General features: G+C 57.8%; 1 protein-coding gene across 1 annotated transcript in view; it reads left to right on the top strand.

Moving 5' to 3' along the window:
- The window catches only part of IL17REL (interleukin 17 receptor E like), an 87,449-nt gene that overhangs the window by 43,050 nt on the left and 27,554 nt on the right, over nucleotides 1–16,845 (top strand). Inside the window, exons 3-16 of the mRNA XM_042782801.1 lie at nucleotides 3,420–3,569; nucleotides 3,877–3,986; nucleotides 4,244–4,358; nucleotides 4,667–4,711; nucleotides 4,946–5,085; nucleotides 5,168–5,239; nucleotides 5,370–5,424; nucleotides 5,855–6,018; nucleotides 6,081–6,125; nucleotides 6,325–6,382; nucleotides 6,667–6,830; nucleotides 6,981–7,058; nucleotides 7,212–7,269; nucleotides 12,009–12,061. Coding sequence (XP_042638735.1) covers nucleotides 3,420–3,569; nucleotides 3,877–3,986; nucleotides 4,244–4,358; nucleotides 4,667–4,711; nucleotides 4,946–5,085; nucleotides 5,168–5,239; nucleotides 5,370–5,424; nucleotides 5,855–6,018; nucleotides 6,081–6,125; nucleotides 6,325–6,382; nucleotides 6,667–6,830; nucleotides 6,981–7,058; nucleotides 7,212–7,269; nucleotides 12,009–12,061 — 1,307 coding nt within the window. The remainder of the gene's footprint in view (nucleotides 1–3,419; nucleotides 3,570–3,876; nucleotides 3,987–4,243; nucleotides 4,359–4,666; nucleotides 4,712–4,945; nucleotides 5,086–5,167; nucleotides 5,240–5,369; nucleotides 5,425–5,854; nucleotides 6,019–6,080; nucleotides 6,126–6,324; nucleotides 6,383–6,666; nucleotides 6,831–6,980; nucleotides 7,059–7,211; nucleotides 7,270–12,008; nucleotides 12,062–16,845) is intronic.

The following is a 16,845-nucleotide window of genomic DNA, read 5'->3' as shown; positions in this document are numbered from 1 at the left end:
AGACGTGTTCACTGGCTGTAGAACTCATTCATCATAGCTGAAATTATTCACTAGTTCAAACCCTGTAACTGTGTATTCAGATATGTTGAGAGTGCATTTGAGCAAATACACAAAGCTTAAAGAATTATCTTTATGTCATTTCTGATTGTCAAGCAGAGGCCACCTCAGATTAATGGAAAATAATTTAGTTATTTGTATTTATTTATAAGTATACTTATCAATTGCTCCCCACAAAAGGATCTGAATTAAAATATAATTTAGTTAATTCCTTAAAAAAATAAAAAAAATAATCTCATTTTACTTATTTCCACAATCAGTGCCCATGGAAGCAGCAGTCAAGAAATGAAATGTTATATTGCATTTGGCAAATCTGCTGCAAAAGACTTCTTTAAAGTGTTGAAGAGCAAAGATGTCTCCTTGAACACTAAGGTGTGCCTAACCCAAGCCATGGTATTTTCAGTCGCCTCTTATGGATATGAGAGCTGGACAATGAACAAGGAAGACCAAAGAAGAGTTGATGCTTTTGAGTTGCGGTGCTGGTGAAGAATGCTGAGAGCACCATGGACTGCCAGACCAAACAACAAATCTGTTCTGGAAGAAGTGCAGCCCGAATGCTTCTAGGAAGCAAGAATGGCCAGACTTCGTCTGACCTACTTTGGTCACGTTGTCAGAAAGGACCATTCCCTGGAGAAGGGTATCAGGTTTGGTAATGTGGAGGGTCGTGAACAAGGAGAAAGCCCTGTTGGACATAGTGGCTGCAATGAAGGGCTCAAGCATAGCAATAATTGTGCGGATGGTGCAGGACCCGGCTGTGTTTCGTTCTGTTACACACACGGTCACTAGGAGTAGTAGCCAACGCGACAGTACCTAACAGCAACGTTACTGTTGTGTTTTTATTTCACTAGTTTACATCCTGATCCTTCCTTCCTTCTGCTTTATTTGGGTTTCTTTTGCTCTTTCTGTAGTTTCTTAAGGTGGAAATTGACATCATTGGTTTGCAATCTTTCTTCTTTTCTGATATAGGAAATTAGTTACAAATATCTCCCTAAAAAAATTAGTTTTTACAGGCAGCTAAAAATTATTAAATGTTGTATTTTCATTTTGATTCATTCCAAATTAGCTCTGATTTTTTGTTTCTACTCTTCTTTGACCCCTGGGTTATTTGAACCAAAAAGACCAGTGCCAGGGAGTCGATTCTGACTCATAGTGACCCTATAGGACCGAGTGGAACTGCCCTTTTTTGATAGTTTCTTCTGCTATGTCTTCAAGTGCTTAATCTTTTCTTTCGCATTATCCAATCTGCTATTAATCCAATCCACTGTACTTTTCATCTCCAGACCAAAAACACCTTTGCCTTTGGGTCTGACTCATAATAACCCTATAGTGCTGTTGTTATGTGCTGTCAAGTTGGACCCGACTCATAGAGACCCCTCCTTGGGTTTCCGAGGCAATATCACTACAGAAGTCAATTGCCCAAACTTCTTTCTGAGGAGTGGCTGGTGGGTTTGAACTGCCAGCCTTGCGGTTAGCAGTCAAGTGCCTTAGGCACTGCGCCACCAGAGCTCCAACAACCCTGTACAGCAAAGCAGAGCTGTTCCATGCAGCTTCCAAGGCTGCAACCTTTGCAGAGTGCATTCCACATCCTCGGCTGCTGGCTTAGCAACCAGGCGCTTAACCACTGTGCACCAGGGACTGGACTGGGTTAACATACCCTTTACTTTGCTTTTAACGTCTGGATGGGGCTTGGGGGGGGGGGCGCCTGCTCCCGCTGGAAAGTGGCTCCTGAGGGACCTGGAAGAGCAGGGTGGGGACTTACTCTCGAGAGGTGCCCTGAAGACCTCTCTCCTGCCTTCACCCTGGGGAGCCGGGCACCCTCCTCAGAGTCCACTTCAGAGCCCTGCTGGTTAGCAGCTGAGTGCTTTAACCACAGTGCCAGCTGGGCTCCTTACTTTTCATCTTGGACTTGTAATTCTTAGAAGTTGGATTGGGTTCTTTTTTCATATGTTCCTGTCTGTAGTTATGTTTTTGAACACATTTCACACAGTTATAATAAATGTTTCCATGTCTTCATCTGCTGATTCTAACATCTGTGTTAGTGCTGGCTCAGTTTTGATTACTTGATTTTTGCTCATTATCGATTGTTTCGCTCATTCTTTGTGTGGCTTTAAACTCCTCATTACATGGCAGCCATTGTGAATTTCTCCTTCCTGGGTGCAGATCCATGTTTATTCCTACAAATACTCCTCAGCTTTGCTCTGGAACACAGTCACGTGACTTGGAAGCAGCTGCAATTTGGGGGTCTTGCTTTTAAGGTCTGTTGCGCAGGACCAGAGCAGTGTTCAGTCTAGGGCTAACTGTCTCCCCCTTCTGCGCCATGGTCTGTGCCCACGGCCCCCAGTGCCCCGTGAGCCGCTGAGGCAGCGGGTTTTCCGGGGCAGGTACCATTTCCTCTGGGCTGTGCAGGTTCTTTCCACACCACTGGGAGTTTCTTCACATACCTGTGCTGACCAGTGTTGCTAGGTACCGTCAAGTCAGCTCAACTCACAGCAATCCCACGTGAGACAGAACAAAGGGCCGTCCGGTCGGGCGCCAGCCTCAGCGCTGCTGTGTGTGAGCCCCCCGCTGCAGCCCCCATGTCCAGCCGTCTTGCTGAGGGTCTTCCTCTTGTTCACTGACCCTTCACTTTACGTGGTGTCCTTCTCCAGGCTCTGGTCCCTCCTGATAATATATCCAAGTAAGTGGCACGGCGTCTTCCATCCTCACTTCTAGGAGCGTTCTGGTGGCGTGTGCTCCAGGACAGGTTGGTTCCTTGTCCTGGCGACCATGGTACATTCGGTGTCTGGCCTGCTGATATCCGAGGAGGACTCACTGAGCCCCCCAAGGTCTTTCTCCTCTCTCCCTTCTCTCTCCTGCTCCGTCCTCACTTCACGTCAGGCCAAGCTGCCCTGCAGGTGCTTGGTCTGGCCACAGCCACCTGGACCATGAGCAAAGCTCCTGAGGACATTGTACAAGCGTGAATCCGGCCACTTAGTGTGGACAGGCCCACGGACTGCAGTGACCTTGGGGCACACGTCCAAGGTCATGTCTAGGACGTCTCCAGCAGGGCTTTTTCTGCTGCTTGGATTTGAACAGGAACGATGGGCCCCTCTGCCCTCTGCTGGCCAGGTGGGGCTGCAGCTCCTGGAACTCAGACCCAGAATTACAAACAAGCTTCCCAACCTGGCCCCATGTCTGGTGACCAAGAGGCAATTCTAAGCATGGCTCAGAGGTGGGTCTGCCACTCCCCATGGGGCTAGCTCCTGTGCTGGGCTGAGGCAGTGAGGAGCACAGGACCCCTTCACTGCCAGTGCGGCACCCTGGGCCCACACACACACCCCTGGGCGCCACTGTGACACTCATCCTCCCTCTCTCCTCCCCAGAAAACATTTTCAACAGCTTCTGCCGGACCCTTCCCGTGTCCATGTCTGAGTCCATCCTGGAGGCCCTGCAGCTCTCCACAGCCATGAAGTGTGACCCCCGAGAAGGCTGCTCCCTGCACCTCCGCGTGCACGTCTCTCTCACGCTGCATGGTGAGGGAGCTGGGAGCCGAACCTGGCCAGAGGCTGAACCTAGTGTAGACAGTGTTGTTGTTATTTTATGTGCCGTCTAGTCGGACCCGACTCATAGCGACCCCTCCTTGGGTTTCCAAGGCAGTATCACTACGGAAGTGGATTGTCCCATGTGTGGCCGTGGGCCGGGGCTCTGTTAGGCCTCACCATGACCTGCAGGGGGTGGGGGATAGCTCTTGCTAACTTCACAGGGGCCACATAGCCATCATGGGGGCCTGGACTGACCCCTGCCCTGGCCATCACCCTGCCCACCCTCCCTTCACCCCAGAGGGCCTGTGGGGCCTGGAGGTCTGCACCATGAGCCTGGACACCCAGGAGGTACGGTGTCAGGGGGTACGGGTGACCCGAACCTCCCGCCGACTTCACATGGGGCAGCAGGTGAGGCAAAGGCTGGGGCTGGTGCACCACCAGGGCCCGGCCCACCCAGAAACCCAGCTCCCAGGCCTTTGGCTGGGAGCAGCTGTTGTGCCCTGTCCCAGATATGGCTGGCCCCTCCCAGTCCAAGCCCCGCCCTGGCCACCCATCCTGGGTCCCTGCTACCCTCCTCCTCAGACCTGTACAAGGAGCCCCACCGAGGCTCCAGCCAGTTGAGGGCTGATTCAGGGCAGGTGGGCAGCTGTCCAGCTCTGCCCCAGCTGCAGGTGAGCTTGGACTGCTTCGAGGTGAGCGTGGGCCAGCACCTCCATGTCACTCTGAGGACCATCCCCCACTTCTGTGGGCTCCAGTTGGATCAGCAGTACCAAGTGGAAGGTGGGAGCCCCATGAGGCCAGCCTGGTCACAGCTGCCACCTGGCCTCTAGGGACTGGCTTGGTGGGGCTTGTCCAGGCCTGGGTGGGGCAGGGCAAGGAGATAGGGCAGGTTGTGGAGGGGTGAGCGAGGGGCAGAGAAGGGATCTAGGAAGGACCAGGGCAGGGCCACGTGCTACATAGCTCCCAACTGCCCATTTGGCTTAATTTGGTTGATGGCCTCCCTGGAGAAGAGGGGGTTTCAGAGGCCTAGAGAGCAGAAGCCCAGCTAGGGCCCAGGAGGCCAGCCCATCAGCCTCTGGCATTTGCAGACTGCACAGATGAAGACGTGGGGAGGAACATGCGGTACTGCTTGCGTGAGTCTCCCCAAGCCCCCCTCTTCTGTCCCTGAGACAGCCACCTGTCCAGGTCTGTGTGGCCTCTCTGCTGGGTCCCCAGGTGGGTGACTCCCAATGCCTGGGCCAAGTGGCAGTCACCACCTCCGAGCTCTCTGGACAGATGCAGCATGTCCATGACCCCTGTGCCCGTGAGCTGGCGACCCGGTACTGCCGGCTCTGACCCCACCGCCACCCCACTTGCCACCCTCACAGCCGGGAAGCTCACCTACCAGGTGAACCGCAGCCGCAAGGCCATTCTGGTGCAGGCACAGGGTGCCCTGGGCAGCCACGACTACTACGTACGACTCTGTCTCAGGCGGCTCTCCTGTGAGGAAGCTGGGCCCCTGGTTCAGGTGAGAGACCCCTCCGCACTCCCACCCTGCACTACGCCCACCCATCTGGACCTAGGCCCCTCAGCCCCTCCCCTCACTGCAGGTGACTGCCAACGGCGTGTCTCAAACTGTCTCGCTGTCCTACAACAAAGAACTGCCCTGTCTGTGCCTGGAGGTCAGCAAGGGCAGCCCGGACTGCAGGGGATGGGGGCAGCAGGGAGGGGGGACAGCGGGGGGCAGCGGGGGGGCAGCAGGGAGGGACAGTGGGAGGGCAGGGGGGCTCACTGGCCCCGCCCCCTCCACAGGGCTGGCCTTCAACCCTGGACGCAGTGCGCATCCAGACCTGCCCCTTTGAAGATGGCGAGTCCCTAGGGCCCCCAGGACCTTCCTCCTGACCCCCTCTGGTCCCTGGCAGCCTGGAGGGGGGTGCCTCAGGAGGGGCTGGGTGAGGACGAGGAGGAGGGAACAGCAGCAGGCCTGGCCCAGTTGGGAGGGTCCAGCCTCAGTCCGAGTCTGCTCTGGGGGCAGGTAGGCCAAGGGCCAGCCTGGCCACCCCTCCCCACGTGGCAGAATCCACATGGCTGTATTCGGGGACCAGTGCTCATGCAGGTGGTGACCTGCCTCGGCCCCAACCCCACATTCGTCCATGCGGGCTGGTGCCAGGGCTCTGGGGCCCACAGGGGAACTGCCCGCATCCCACCGGGGCCCCAGGGTGGTCAGCGAGCCCTGTGGGTGTACCCAGGACAACCGCTGAGCCTCGGGCGCTAACCGCTGGGGGCGGCCCCTGCAGACGTCGAGGTGCTGTGGGACGCCGTCCACTACCACCCGGGCAGCCAGGAGCTGAGTTGGGAGCCCCCCTGTCCGGTGAGCGGCCGCGTGAGCCTGTGCTGGCGCGCGGGGCCCCAGGACGCCTGTCGTGCGCTGGAGCGCTCCGGCCGCCCGATGCGCCGCAAGGTGAGTGGCCTGAGGGGGTGGGGCCCGGGGCACGGCCGCACCCTGACCTGAGCGCCCTGCAGGTGCGCTACCCGCTGGTGGACACGCAGCCCCAGCTCTGCCTGCAGGTGAGTGGGCCCAGCAGCCGCCACTGCCGTCGCCCGGGACGGGGGGCGGCCACCAAGGGAGGCCGGTGCAGGGCAGGGACCCCAGCCCCAGCTGCCCGCTACCCTCGGCTCCCCTCCGGGTCTGACGGTGGGCGGAGCCGAGGGCCCCGCCCCCAGCTCGCAGGGCGCCCTCGGGCCCAGGGAGCCCCTCTGTCTGCAGTTCTCCACCCGCAGGGGCGTCTGGGTTCGGTGCCCCTTCGCGCAGCGCCGCTTCCCAGGTGAGCTCACCTGGGGCACAGGCAGGGACTCCTGGGCCTGCGGTGCAGACCAGCGAGTGGCAGCACCCTGTACCGTGTAGACAGTCCGTGGTCAGGGCCTCCTCCTGAGCCTGGGAGGAGGGGGGGCAGGGGGGGTGGCCCCGTGGGGGAGGACAGAGGAGGGGACGCAGGGTGCCGGCCTAGTGGAGGGCCAGCTACGGGGGCGTCCGAAGCCGCTGCTGCGTGGTGGGGTGGGGCAGGCTGCTAGCCCATTGGGGGCCTCAGCACCTCCGCCCACCCAGCAGCCTGGAAGATGACGGTGCAGCCGGCCCCCGCGCAGGGCCTCCTCCGCGCCTCCTTTTTCTCCCCGAGCCCTGCCAGCTTCCAGGTGCGCCTGTGTCGACGCCGCAAGGCCCTGCTTCGCGCCTGCCACCGGACGCTGGAGACCACGCCCCTCCCTGCAGCCTCAGTGAGCCTGGCGGGGGGCCCCCGGCTCCGAGGCTGCCTCTCCGCATGCTCCCTCCGCCGCCCTGGGGGCGCAGGGCGTGCGTGTGACACGTATGTGCGCGTGGGAGGCCGGGAAGTGCCGACTGCTCTCTGAGCCGCCCCTCCCCCCCAGCGGGACCCCTCCGCGGAGCCCGCCGCCTTCGTGGACATTCCCCAGGCCGAGGCCTGCGCCCGCAGCATCTGCATCCAGGTGGGTGGTGCTGCCGCACACAGGGCCCCTTCCAGGGCAGACCTCGGTATCCCCGGCATCCCCAGTACCTGCAGCCCTTCCAGGAGGCCGCGGGGGACGTGGGGCTGGGTTCGGGGAGTGGTGGGGTGCTGACCTTCCGCCCGGCGCCTGCAGGGCTGGAGAACCGACCTGCACTTCTCTGTCCCCCAGCAGCTGTGCGACGTCCCGTGCGGTGAGCGCCCAGCGGGTCTGAGCTGAGGGGAGGGTGCGGACCGGCTCCGAGGAGCTGGGCTGCTGGGAGGCGTGGCCTGCCCTGCAGGGAGACTGGGGGTGGCCAGGTCGGGCTTCCAGGGGCTTCACCTCTGCTGCCTCGGGGCCCTGCCAGCCCGCCCTGACTTGGCAGGCAGGACCCCTCCCGAGGTCCCCATGAGCAGGCCATCCGGGCAGGTCTGAGGGCTTGGTCCTCCCCGGTGCACCCGCCTCCCTGACCCAGGGGCTCTGGTTCCAACTCTCCAGTGACTCAGGATGTCCCTTGGCCAGTCCTCGCCCACCAGATTCCCGGGGCCCCCTCTGGCCACCAGGACAGGCTCTACCCAGTGGACAGGGCTAACCTTTCCGCTCCTGGGTGTGGTCCAAGATTGAGGCCTCTGGTTCAGGGCCCTGAAGAGGCCCCTAGTGGTGTCTCAGGGAACAGGTGCTAGATCTGCCCGTTCAAAAGCTGCATGATGGAGAATGGTTGCAGGAGGCGGTAGGTGGTGGGCAGGCGACCTGTGACCCTTCACAGGGAGCCCCGAGCGGGTGGAGGGTTTCCCCAGCTCATCTGGGTCACAGTAGTTCCTGCCACCCACGAGGAGCTGCCCCAGGGCCTGCAGAGGGACATGAGGGTCTGCGTCCCCCATCACCCCTCCCACAGCAGGCCCAGGCTGGATCACCTTCACCAGACGACAGGCCATAAGGGTTGCTTTCCCTGGAGGCCTGGTGTTTAGAGGTGACCCTTGGGACTGCTCAAGCCACACCTTTCCCTAGCTGTCACCTGCAAAACCACAGCCTGAGTCCCTGTGTCTCAGAACAAGCAGGTGCCAGGCCCAGAGTATGGTGCGGACCCCATAGTCTCTGACAATTAAGGCAGTCCTTCTCCCACCCCCATCCCTCAGAGTGTGGTTGGGGGTTCTCACCTGACCCAGGTGCCTTCCAACAATCCAGAGAGCCCCAGGGGCCTGGCCAGGGGCTTCAGGGTCAGTCCCCTAATGCTTGGCCCTGCCCCACCCTGTCTCTACTTGGTCACAGTCTCCCTGGGCCCCTTGGACAACCATGGACACAGCCACTATCACTGGCCCTGAGGACTTGGGCCTGGCCTCCTGCCACCAACTTCCCAGAGCACTCCCAGGGCCCTGAGGGGCTGGGTGCCCCCCTTTCCACAGCTGAAGGGCCAGTCCCATGGGGGATGACCAAGGACCACCTCCAGCTTCTGCCCTGGGTACCCCACACTGGGTCAGGGTCCACACCACTTGGTGTGGCCCTGCAGACTCAGGGCCCCCAGCCCCCTACCCTGCCCACCCGTCAAGGGTGGACCACTTCCCCTAGCTCAGAGTCACCTGCCCAGAGGCCACCTGCAAGATGTAACGCACTGATATGTTTCACACTCTGGAAGGCCACCATGTGCTGCCCAAGCTTGAGGACCACAGTGACCCTCATCTCTGCAGAGGCACACAGCAGCTCCAGCAAGAGGTCATCAGCTGAGGGCTGCCGACTCCCACGGACCCAAGAGGTGACCCTGCACTGCCCTCTGGAGTTGTCTTCACTTGACCACTGGGCAGCCGGGGACATGCACACCCAGTGTCCCCAACCCTTCCCGTCTTGCCCCCTGGACTGTGAGCAAAGTGTGCCCCCGCTTTCCTCCCTCCGGGCCCTCACCCTGGCTGCCCCCCTTCAGCCAGCCACAGTCGCTCGGGCCTTTCCGTCCCCTCCGCCCACAGTAGGGGGTGTTGTCCATGGAGAACTGTGCAGCCGGGGACCATGGGGGAAGGTGTCACATACGTCCTACTCAGTAAACACCTGGGCACCACCCGGGCGCCGGCTTTTTCCCTTGAGGACATAGTGGGGTCAGAGGGAAAGGTTGTCCCTGGGGGTGGGATGAGGGGGAGAATCACAGGGCAGTGTACCTGGGAAAACAGGGTCCAGAGACACCATCCTGAGGGACCCTCCAAAGCAGGAGTCAGGGAACGTGAAGCTGTACTGGGCCATTGGTCACCAAACACAGCCATGGAGGGGGGCGGCTGTGAGGTGGGATAGGGATGTGGGAGGAGCCTGCCCCCCGTCGCTTGCAAAGCCCGGTCCAGATGGACCCACACACATCAGAAAGCCTCGGGACACAGATACCTCTGACTGCCCTCTCCCATGTGCGTTTGGGGGGTCTGCCACCCCACCCTGCCCAGTGATCCCTCAGAAACCCTGACTCTCACATGGAGCAGGAGAGCCCCTGAGGCTTGGCATGGGTTTGGGACCAGAATGTCATTCTAGGTGAGGACCTTCAGGTGGCTGGGACCCAGTCGGGCCCCAGTCACCCTCCTCCAGTGGTGAATCCCGAGCCTAGCTGAGGCAGGCAGGGTCCGGGTTCACCCTGGCATGCACCACGAAGTTGCCGGGACAGACTTGGGGACCCCTCGGGTCAGTGTGCACCCTCGTCCAAGTGTTCCCATAAAGAACCCGGAAGGGATGGTCTCCCTGGGGCGCTGAGCCCTGTCTGACCAGGCTGGAACATCAAAGGGCAGGTTTGGGGACCCAGAGCAGATACGGGGGAGGTACCCCGGGGGCTCTGGGGCTCCAGCCACCACCTGGGCCAGGGTCGTGGGGGCCGCTGCCCTTTGCCCTCACCTGACCTTCTTCATCCCAGGGCAAGGCGGACAGGGACTCTCTGGAGACCTCCATCCATGCCTGGTGCCCCCTCCCCATTGAGGCATGGGATACAGGGACTAGAGTCTTGTCTCAGGCTGGGCCACGCCCACCCCAGGTCCTGGTACCCACTTGTGGTTCTTAGCAGACCTGGCCCGGTGTTGCTCAGGTGGGGCTGAAGCCATGACTGTGCTCCCCTCCAGGCCTAAGGACGTCGGTTTGGGTGGTGAGAGGTGCAGCAGCTAGGACAAGCGTGTGCTGCCACCAGGTGGCGGTGGCGCTCAGTGCCGAGCCCGGAGATGGACCGAGGGCTGGGTCTGTCCATGTCAGGGCCCTGGAGCTGCCCAAGTAGTCCCAGGGCTCAACGGGCCACTGCCGGGGCTGTTATAGACCGACTCCCACCCCTCAAGAAACGCTCCCAACCTCAGGCCATGTCTGCATGGGCACAAAGTGCCAGTGATGTTGATGCGGCTCCAGGACCGTGAGGTAGGAGGCTGGTCGCCGACAGCGGGGACAGACGGGCCTGGTTCACGGTTTAGCCGCCTCATTCGTTCATTCATCAAACACGTGCTGAGCTCACTACCCAGCGGGGGAACAAAGCATGCTGACATGTGGCCTGTCCCTGAAGTTAGAGGGACTCACTGTTGGGTGTGCCCAGGACTGAGGGGCTTCATGGCATGCGGCTTCTCAGGGCTCACCGAGACTGTCCCAAGGAAGAGGTGGGGGACACTGCTGGGGAAAATATCCCATCATTTCCTGCCAACCCAGCAAACCTCTCCCCAAAGTAGAAAAGAACTATGATCAGTGCCTAAGTTTCAGAGCCGACTGCCGTGCGCAGAGCACACAGACGGACAGAACCTCATCTCTGCAGCCCGGCCAACGTGACCCGTCACACACGTCCTCAAGTGAGAGGCCCACATGTCGTTGGAACATACCTCGTGGTGGGGTGGCCCTCTGTGTCAGCCTTGATCCCAAGAAGAAATAAAACCTTCAGGGCAAAGGGAAGTGTCTGCCGAGGCCCTGGAGTGGGGCCTGCTGGGAGGGCCGGAGAGCAGCCAGGAGATCGGTGCAGCTGGAGCTGAGTGGGTGAATGGCGGAGAGGTGGGGGCTGGAGGAGCCACGTGACCCCAATGCTGCCCTTGAGAACAGGGGACAGGGAAAGGGCCAGGATGGTGGCCCAGAAGTAGTAAGAAGTGGTGAGCGTGTCATGTCTTTGGAAGTTACCCCCCCCCCAAAAAAAAAAAAACCAAAGTCACTGCCATTGAGTTAGGTCTGACTCATAGCAACCCCTCTTTGGGTTTCCGAGGCACTATGGTAGCATAGTGCCTAAGGCACTTGACTGCTAACCAGGAGGCTGGCGGTGCAAGCCCACCAGCCACTCCTCAGAAGGAAGATTGGGCAGTCTACTTCTATAGTGATACTGCCTGGGAAACCCAAGGATGGTCGCTATGAGTTGAGTCCGACTAGAAAGCACATAACGACAACAACATCTCTACTGAAACAGATTGCCCAACCTTCCTTCTGAGGAGTGGCTGATGGGTTTGAACCGCCAGCCTTCTGGTTAGCAGTCAGGTGCCAGGCATCAGTGTGTCCTGGTGGAGCGGATGAGGGTTTGAGAGAGGGGGCTGGGAATAGCTCCATTTTGCTTGGTGGGAGGTGGGGTCCGAGTAGGGGCACAGGATCTGGGATTTGGGGAGAACTGTATGAGATGAGGGGCCCAGTGAGTACGTCACATGAGAAGAGGAAGGTGGAAAGTTGAAGTGTGGGTGAGGGAGGTGGGCTTGGGGAAGTGGGCAGGACAGAAACGCTGTAGGCCACAGGAGGGTCAGAGAGCCCCTGGGCCTGGGCCATTGATCCTCAAGATGGACTGCTGTGGGACACTTGGGGACACGCTCAGGAGAGGGGCACAGACCCCACAGTGCCCACTGTGATCTTCGGGGAAAGGGACTTCGGGGAAAGGGAGCCCTGCAACGTCTCCAGGCTGTTTGGGCACAGGTGCTGGGACAATCCAATGGAGAGCCTGGGGGAGGGGTAGTGGGCACCACTTGTCCTCCTGACCACCCCCACCCCACCCCCCAGCAAACACCAATGCTATTTGGCACCTGCGGCTGGCGTCCACCCCTGCCATGCAGGTCAGTGCTCCCACAGAACTCGAGCCAGCACCCCACGTGCGCGTCCAGTCCTGGGACAGAGCAGGGTTCACCTGCCGCCTGGCCTGGAAGGAGGCAGGGCCAGGAGGGGCGGGGCATGCTCTGCAGGCTTCGCCCCTTCTCTCCCCACCGCGTCCCCAGCCCTGACTTTGCGGCTGGGGAGGGTCGTGTCCCCCAGGAAGTGGCTACCCCGAGCGTGGTGGGAGGGGAGAGGCAGCAGCTGCAGGGGCAGGGCCAGTGACTTCCGCCTGGCCCTGGGGGGCCTGTTAGGAGAGGGGCAGTTGCCGCAGTCCCGGGGGATTAGGCTGAGGTTGGCTTACCATCCCTAGAGGTCTCGGTGAGGCTGCCCCATCTGTGCAGGGGACGGGGCGCCCTGGGAGGTGTCCCCAGGGCCTGGTGGAGCAAGGCAGGGTGTGGTTAAAGGGCACCCAGCCCCTGCAGACAGAGGCCCAGGGGGCTCAGGAGCTCCGGTCTGTCCCCCTCCTCTCTCACCAGGTTTGGCCCTGACTGGGGGCAGGGAGGAAAGGTCTCTGGGATCCATCCCTGGTCCAGGGCCCCTAGGCTCCCAGGACATGTGTCTCTCTCATGCCACAGTTACCCCCACCCTGGCCCTCACCAAGATTCCTCCTCCTCATCTCAGGAGAGACCCCAGAGGACACCCCCCCTCCCATAGGGCCCAGGTGTCTGCCAGCTCACCACTGCTTGGAGTCACCTCCTTCTCCATCCTGGGAAGACTGGGCCACAGGGAGAGCTGGGTGGGACAGGGTCCAGTGCCACCCATACTACCTAGGTGAGCGGGCGGACATGTCCCAACTCCAGGCTGCCGGGTCACTCAGCTAACGAGGACCAGAGGGCAGGCTGTGCAGTGTGCAGGGAGCTGGGCTGTGGCCCGCACCAGATCAGAGGAGGTGCCACCAAAATGTCTATACGTTTTTATTGTCTGTCAAGATATCCCTGCAGCTGGTTGTACAACAGAAACATCTTTCTTAAGCACAGCTCACATGCGTCCACGCTAGTTTCCCTTAACCCTTGGAACGCGCCCTGATCAGAGCCAGCACCGTGACCTAATCACAGACGCTGCAAGCCACGTGGTTTCGCCCGCTCGCACTATCAGCACAGGGTGCTTTCTGTTGCTGTGGGTGTTTCGTAGTCCTGATTTTGTCAAAGTTCTGGTGTTTTAACTACAATGTTGTGGTAATTAGTATTCATGACTGTGGTACTTAAGGTTGTGTGTCAACTTGGCTGGGCCTGGTAGAGTGGCTGGGCAGTTGGTAGTAGTTATTCCCCATGATGAGACTGGTAATCAACTCCATGGTGGGACCTACCACAAGCCGCTGAGTAGCTGCTTTGGGTATGTGGTCTGCTTGCCGTAGATAAGCAGCTTTGGGAAAGCTCTCCTGCTTATGGCATACTTGAACCCTGCATGTAGCAGTGTCATTGTTCAGCAGCCCGCCTTGCTCTGCCAACCTTGGGACTTTCAATGGACTTGAATCAATGGCCTGTGTTGTTTGGTAATGTTGGGACTGTGCCTTTTAACTTGTTGACCTTGGGTTTGTCAGCCTCAGCAGCCAGCAGCTGAGTGAAGAAAAGCCTCCAGCTTCAGCAGGCCAGGAGCAGGAGGCAGAGCTGAAACCCAAGGTTGAGGGGCTTTCACCCAGCCCCTAGAGCCTGGCAGGAGCTCTGGTAGAGCAGTGCCTAAGGCATCTAACTGCTAACCAGAAGGCTGGAGGTTCAAACCCACCAGTCACTCCTCTGAAGGAAGATTGGGCAATCTACTTCTGTAGTGATACTGCCTCGGAAACCCAAGGAGGGGTCTCTCTATGAGTCGGGACCGACTTGACGGCAGTGAGTTTGGTTTTGTTTCTAGAGGCTGGCATTTTGAACTCAAACTTCTAGCCTCCAAAAATTTTAAGAATAAATTCCTGTTTGTTCGAGCCATCCCATTTGTGGTCTATTCCTGTCAGAGTGGCACTAGGTAACCAAGACAATGATCCTGTATCGATAATACTTTGAGAATGAAACAGCAATTAAAGAAAAAGGAGAAAAATCAACAAAGGCTCCCACTCAGTTACTAATGTGACAAGTAATGTCTTTCAATGTAGAAAGATTTGCAAAACAGTTTGGTTGTTAGGATTCCTATAATCTAAGAAACAGCACACTGATGCAATTTACAACTGTATTTAGCGTGTATTATTCTACGATTAAAATTGATCATAAACACAACTGAGGAGTCTAGTCTGATAGGGAAGGAGGTGGATGGTGGGGTGACATGAACCCTAGTGGTACCCCTGGCATGGGGGCTCTCATCTGGTCCCTCACTGGGATCCAGCGTCCTGAAGAGTTCAGGTGAGGCTCATTTGATGTGACGAGATCTGAGGCCAGCTGAGTGCCCCTTCCCTAAGTTCACCCGGGCCTGCCAAGACCTCTCCAATACACAGTTCATCCATTCAAGCATTTCCTGAGCACCTACTGTGTGCAGGAGTGAGGGGGCTACAGTGGACAGGACCCAGGCATTCACTCCCCAGAAGACATTGAAGCAACCCGTCGGGACTCTGGGAACCAAATGGAGACCCAGCGGGGGCTGCCCCTCATCCCACCAGCCAAGCCCTGAGGTGGTAGCCCATCCACCAAGACTTGCAACTGGGATTCGGAGCGGACTGGCTGGCTGGCTGAGAGCATGTGCAGGTACTCCCAGAGCAGGCGAGGGTCCATTACCTGTTCAGCAAGGCCTCGGTGAAGAGAAACAGAGTCAGGGCCCACGTGTTAACTGCCTGAGAGAGATGACAGATGATGACAGGTAGGTGAACGCTAGATGATAGGTAGATGGCAGACAGATGACAGGTGATGAAGACAGGTAGGTGATAGATGGTGGACAGATGATGGATGACAGACGAGATGAGCGTCTGGCTTCTCCAGTGCTGCTATCACAGAAGCACGCAGACTGCGTCAACAAACAGAAACGGACTCTTCACAGTTCAGCCTGTGAGATTCACCTGGGTTCTTGTGTGCACCCGTTCATTCCTTTTTAAGGCTCAGCAGAGTCCTGTGGCAAGGATGGACCACAGCTTGTTAATCCATTCATCTGCTGAAGGATGTTTAGGCTGCAATCGCTATCACAAATACAGCTGCCATGAATTTTTACCCACAGGTTTCGAGTGTGGATACAAGTGTTCATTTCTCCAGAATAAATGCCCAGCGGTGGGACTGCTGGGTCCCACGGTAAATCTATGGTTCGGGATAAGAAAATGACAAACCGTTTTCCACAGTGACGGCGATCTTCCGCTTTCTCACCATCCATGTCTGAGAGTTCCAATGCTTTGCATCCTTGTCAGCACTTGGTATTATCAGTATTTTTTCCTTTAGCCATTCTGGTAAGTGTGCAGAAGGATGTTGGACCTCTTCTCATGTGCCTATTTATTAGTTAAATATCCTCTTTGGTGAAGTGTCTGCTCGAGATCTCTGCGCATTTTAAAAGTGCGTTATTTTCTTACGCTTTTGAGAGCTCTCTCATACCACACAGATCAGTCCTTTCCTACACATGTGGTCTGCAGGCACTTCCTGCCACACTGTAGCTCCTTCCGGCCTTCTCTTGACAGTGTCTTTGGCCAAGCATTTTCTATGTTGATGACGTCCGATTCGTCGGTTTTTTTCCTTTATGGATGTTGCCTTTGGTGTCACCTCTACAAACGATTTGACTAATCCCAGGTCTTGAGAATTTTATCCTGCTTTTTCCTCTGAAGGTTTTATAGTGTCACGTTTTACATCCGTCTAGGTCCACTCTGCGTGCATCTGCCAGTAAACGTGTGAGGTGTAAGGTGAGGGTCATCAGATCTCTGAGTGTGGCTGGCCAGTTGTGTGAGCACCACTGAACCGAACTGGTCGGAGACCAAGTGCTGGCTCTCTGTGGATGTGCCCCTGGACTGCCTCCTTGGCCCCCCGATCTCTGCCTCTTCCTTTGCTGGTGCTGCAGTGTCCTGAAGACTGCAGGCACATGCTGGTGCCAGGCGCTGTGGATGGGCCCCCGCCTCATGGTGACCCCGTGTAGAAGTGAACAAAGGGCTGCTCGTGCTCAGTCGCCGATTGGATCATTGGGATCCACAGGGTTCATACTGGCTGAGTTTCAGAACTAGATCACCAGGCCTCCCTTCCTAGTCCATCTTAGCTTAGAAGAGACTGAAATCTGTTCCACGTCAGAGCAACACGCGAGTCTGCGCTGACAGACGGATGGTGGCCGGGCACGAAGCTCACTGGCTGGAAATCAGACCAGGTCTTCCGCATGGGGTGAGAATTTGACCACCAATCCACCAGCGTGACATTCAGCTGTATTGTTGCTGTTGTCGTCAGGTGCCATCGAGTCACCTCCAACCCACAGTGACCCGTAAACAGAATGGAACGCTCCCCGGTCCGGCGCCCGCCTCACAGTCCTTGCCATGCTTGAGCCCACCGTGGCAGCCACCGTGTCAGTCCGTCCCTTGCAGGCCTTCCCCTTCTTCACTGGCCTCCGCTTCACCCAGCATGACAGCTGACACAGATTTGTCCCTCTGAAACAGACCAAAATGCAAGAGATGAAATCTCACATCTCAGGAGCATTCCAGCTGCACTTCTTTTTTTTGAGGAGGGGGGGCTTTTTATCATTTTATTTATTTATTTATTTATTTATTTATATTTTATTGTGATTTGGGTGAAGGTTTACAGAGCAAATTCACTTTCCATACAGCAGTTCACATATACTTTGTCTCATGACATTGACCACAGTTTACCACAAT

This window comes from Orycteropus afer, unplaced genomic scaffold (genome assembly GCF_000298275.1).
Source record: "Orycteropus afer afer isolate SDZICR_OR568_19922 unplaced genomic scaffold, OryAfe1.0 scaffold00471, whole genome shotgun sequence".
Taxonomy (NCBI): Eukaryota; Metazoa; Chordata; class Mammalia; order Tubulidentata; family Orycteropodidae; genus Orycteropus; species Orycteropus afer.
The sequence above is the reverse complement of the archived record's forward strand: the minus strand, read 5'-3'. Positions and strand labels throughout refer to the sequence as shown.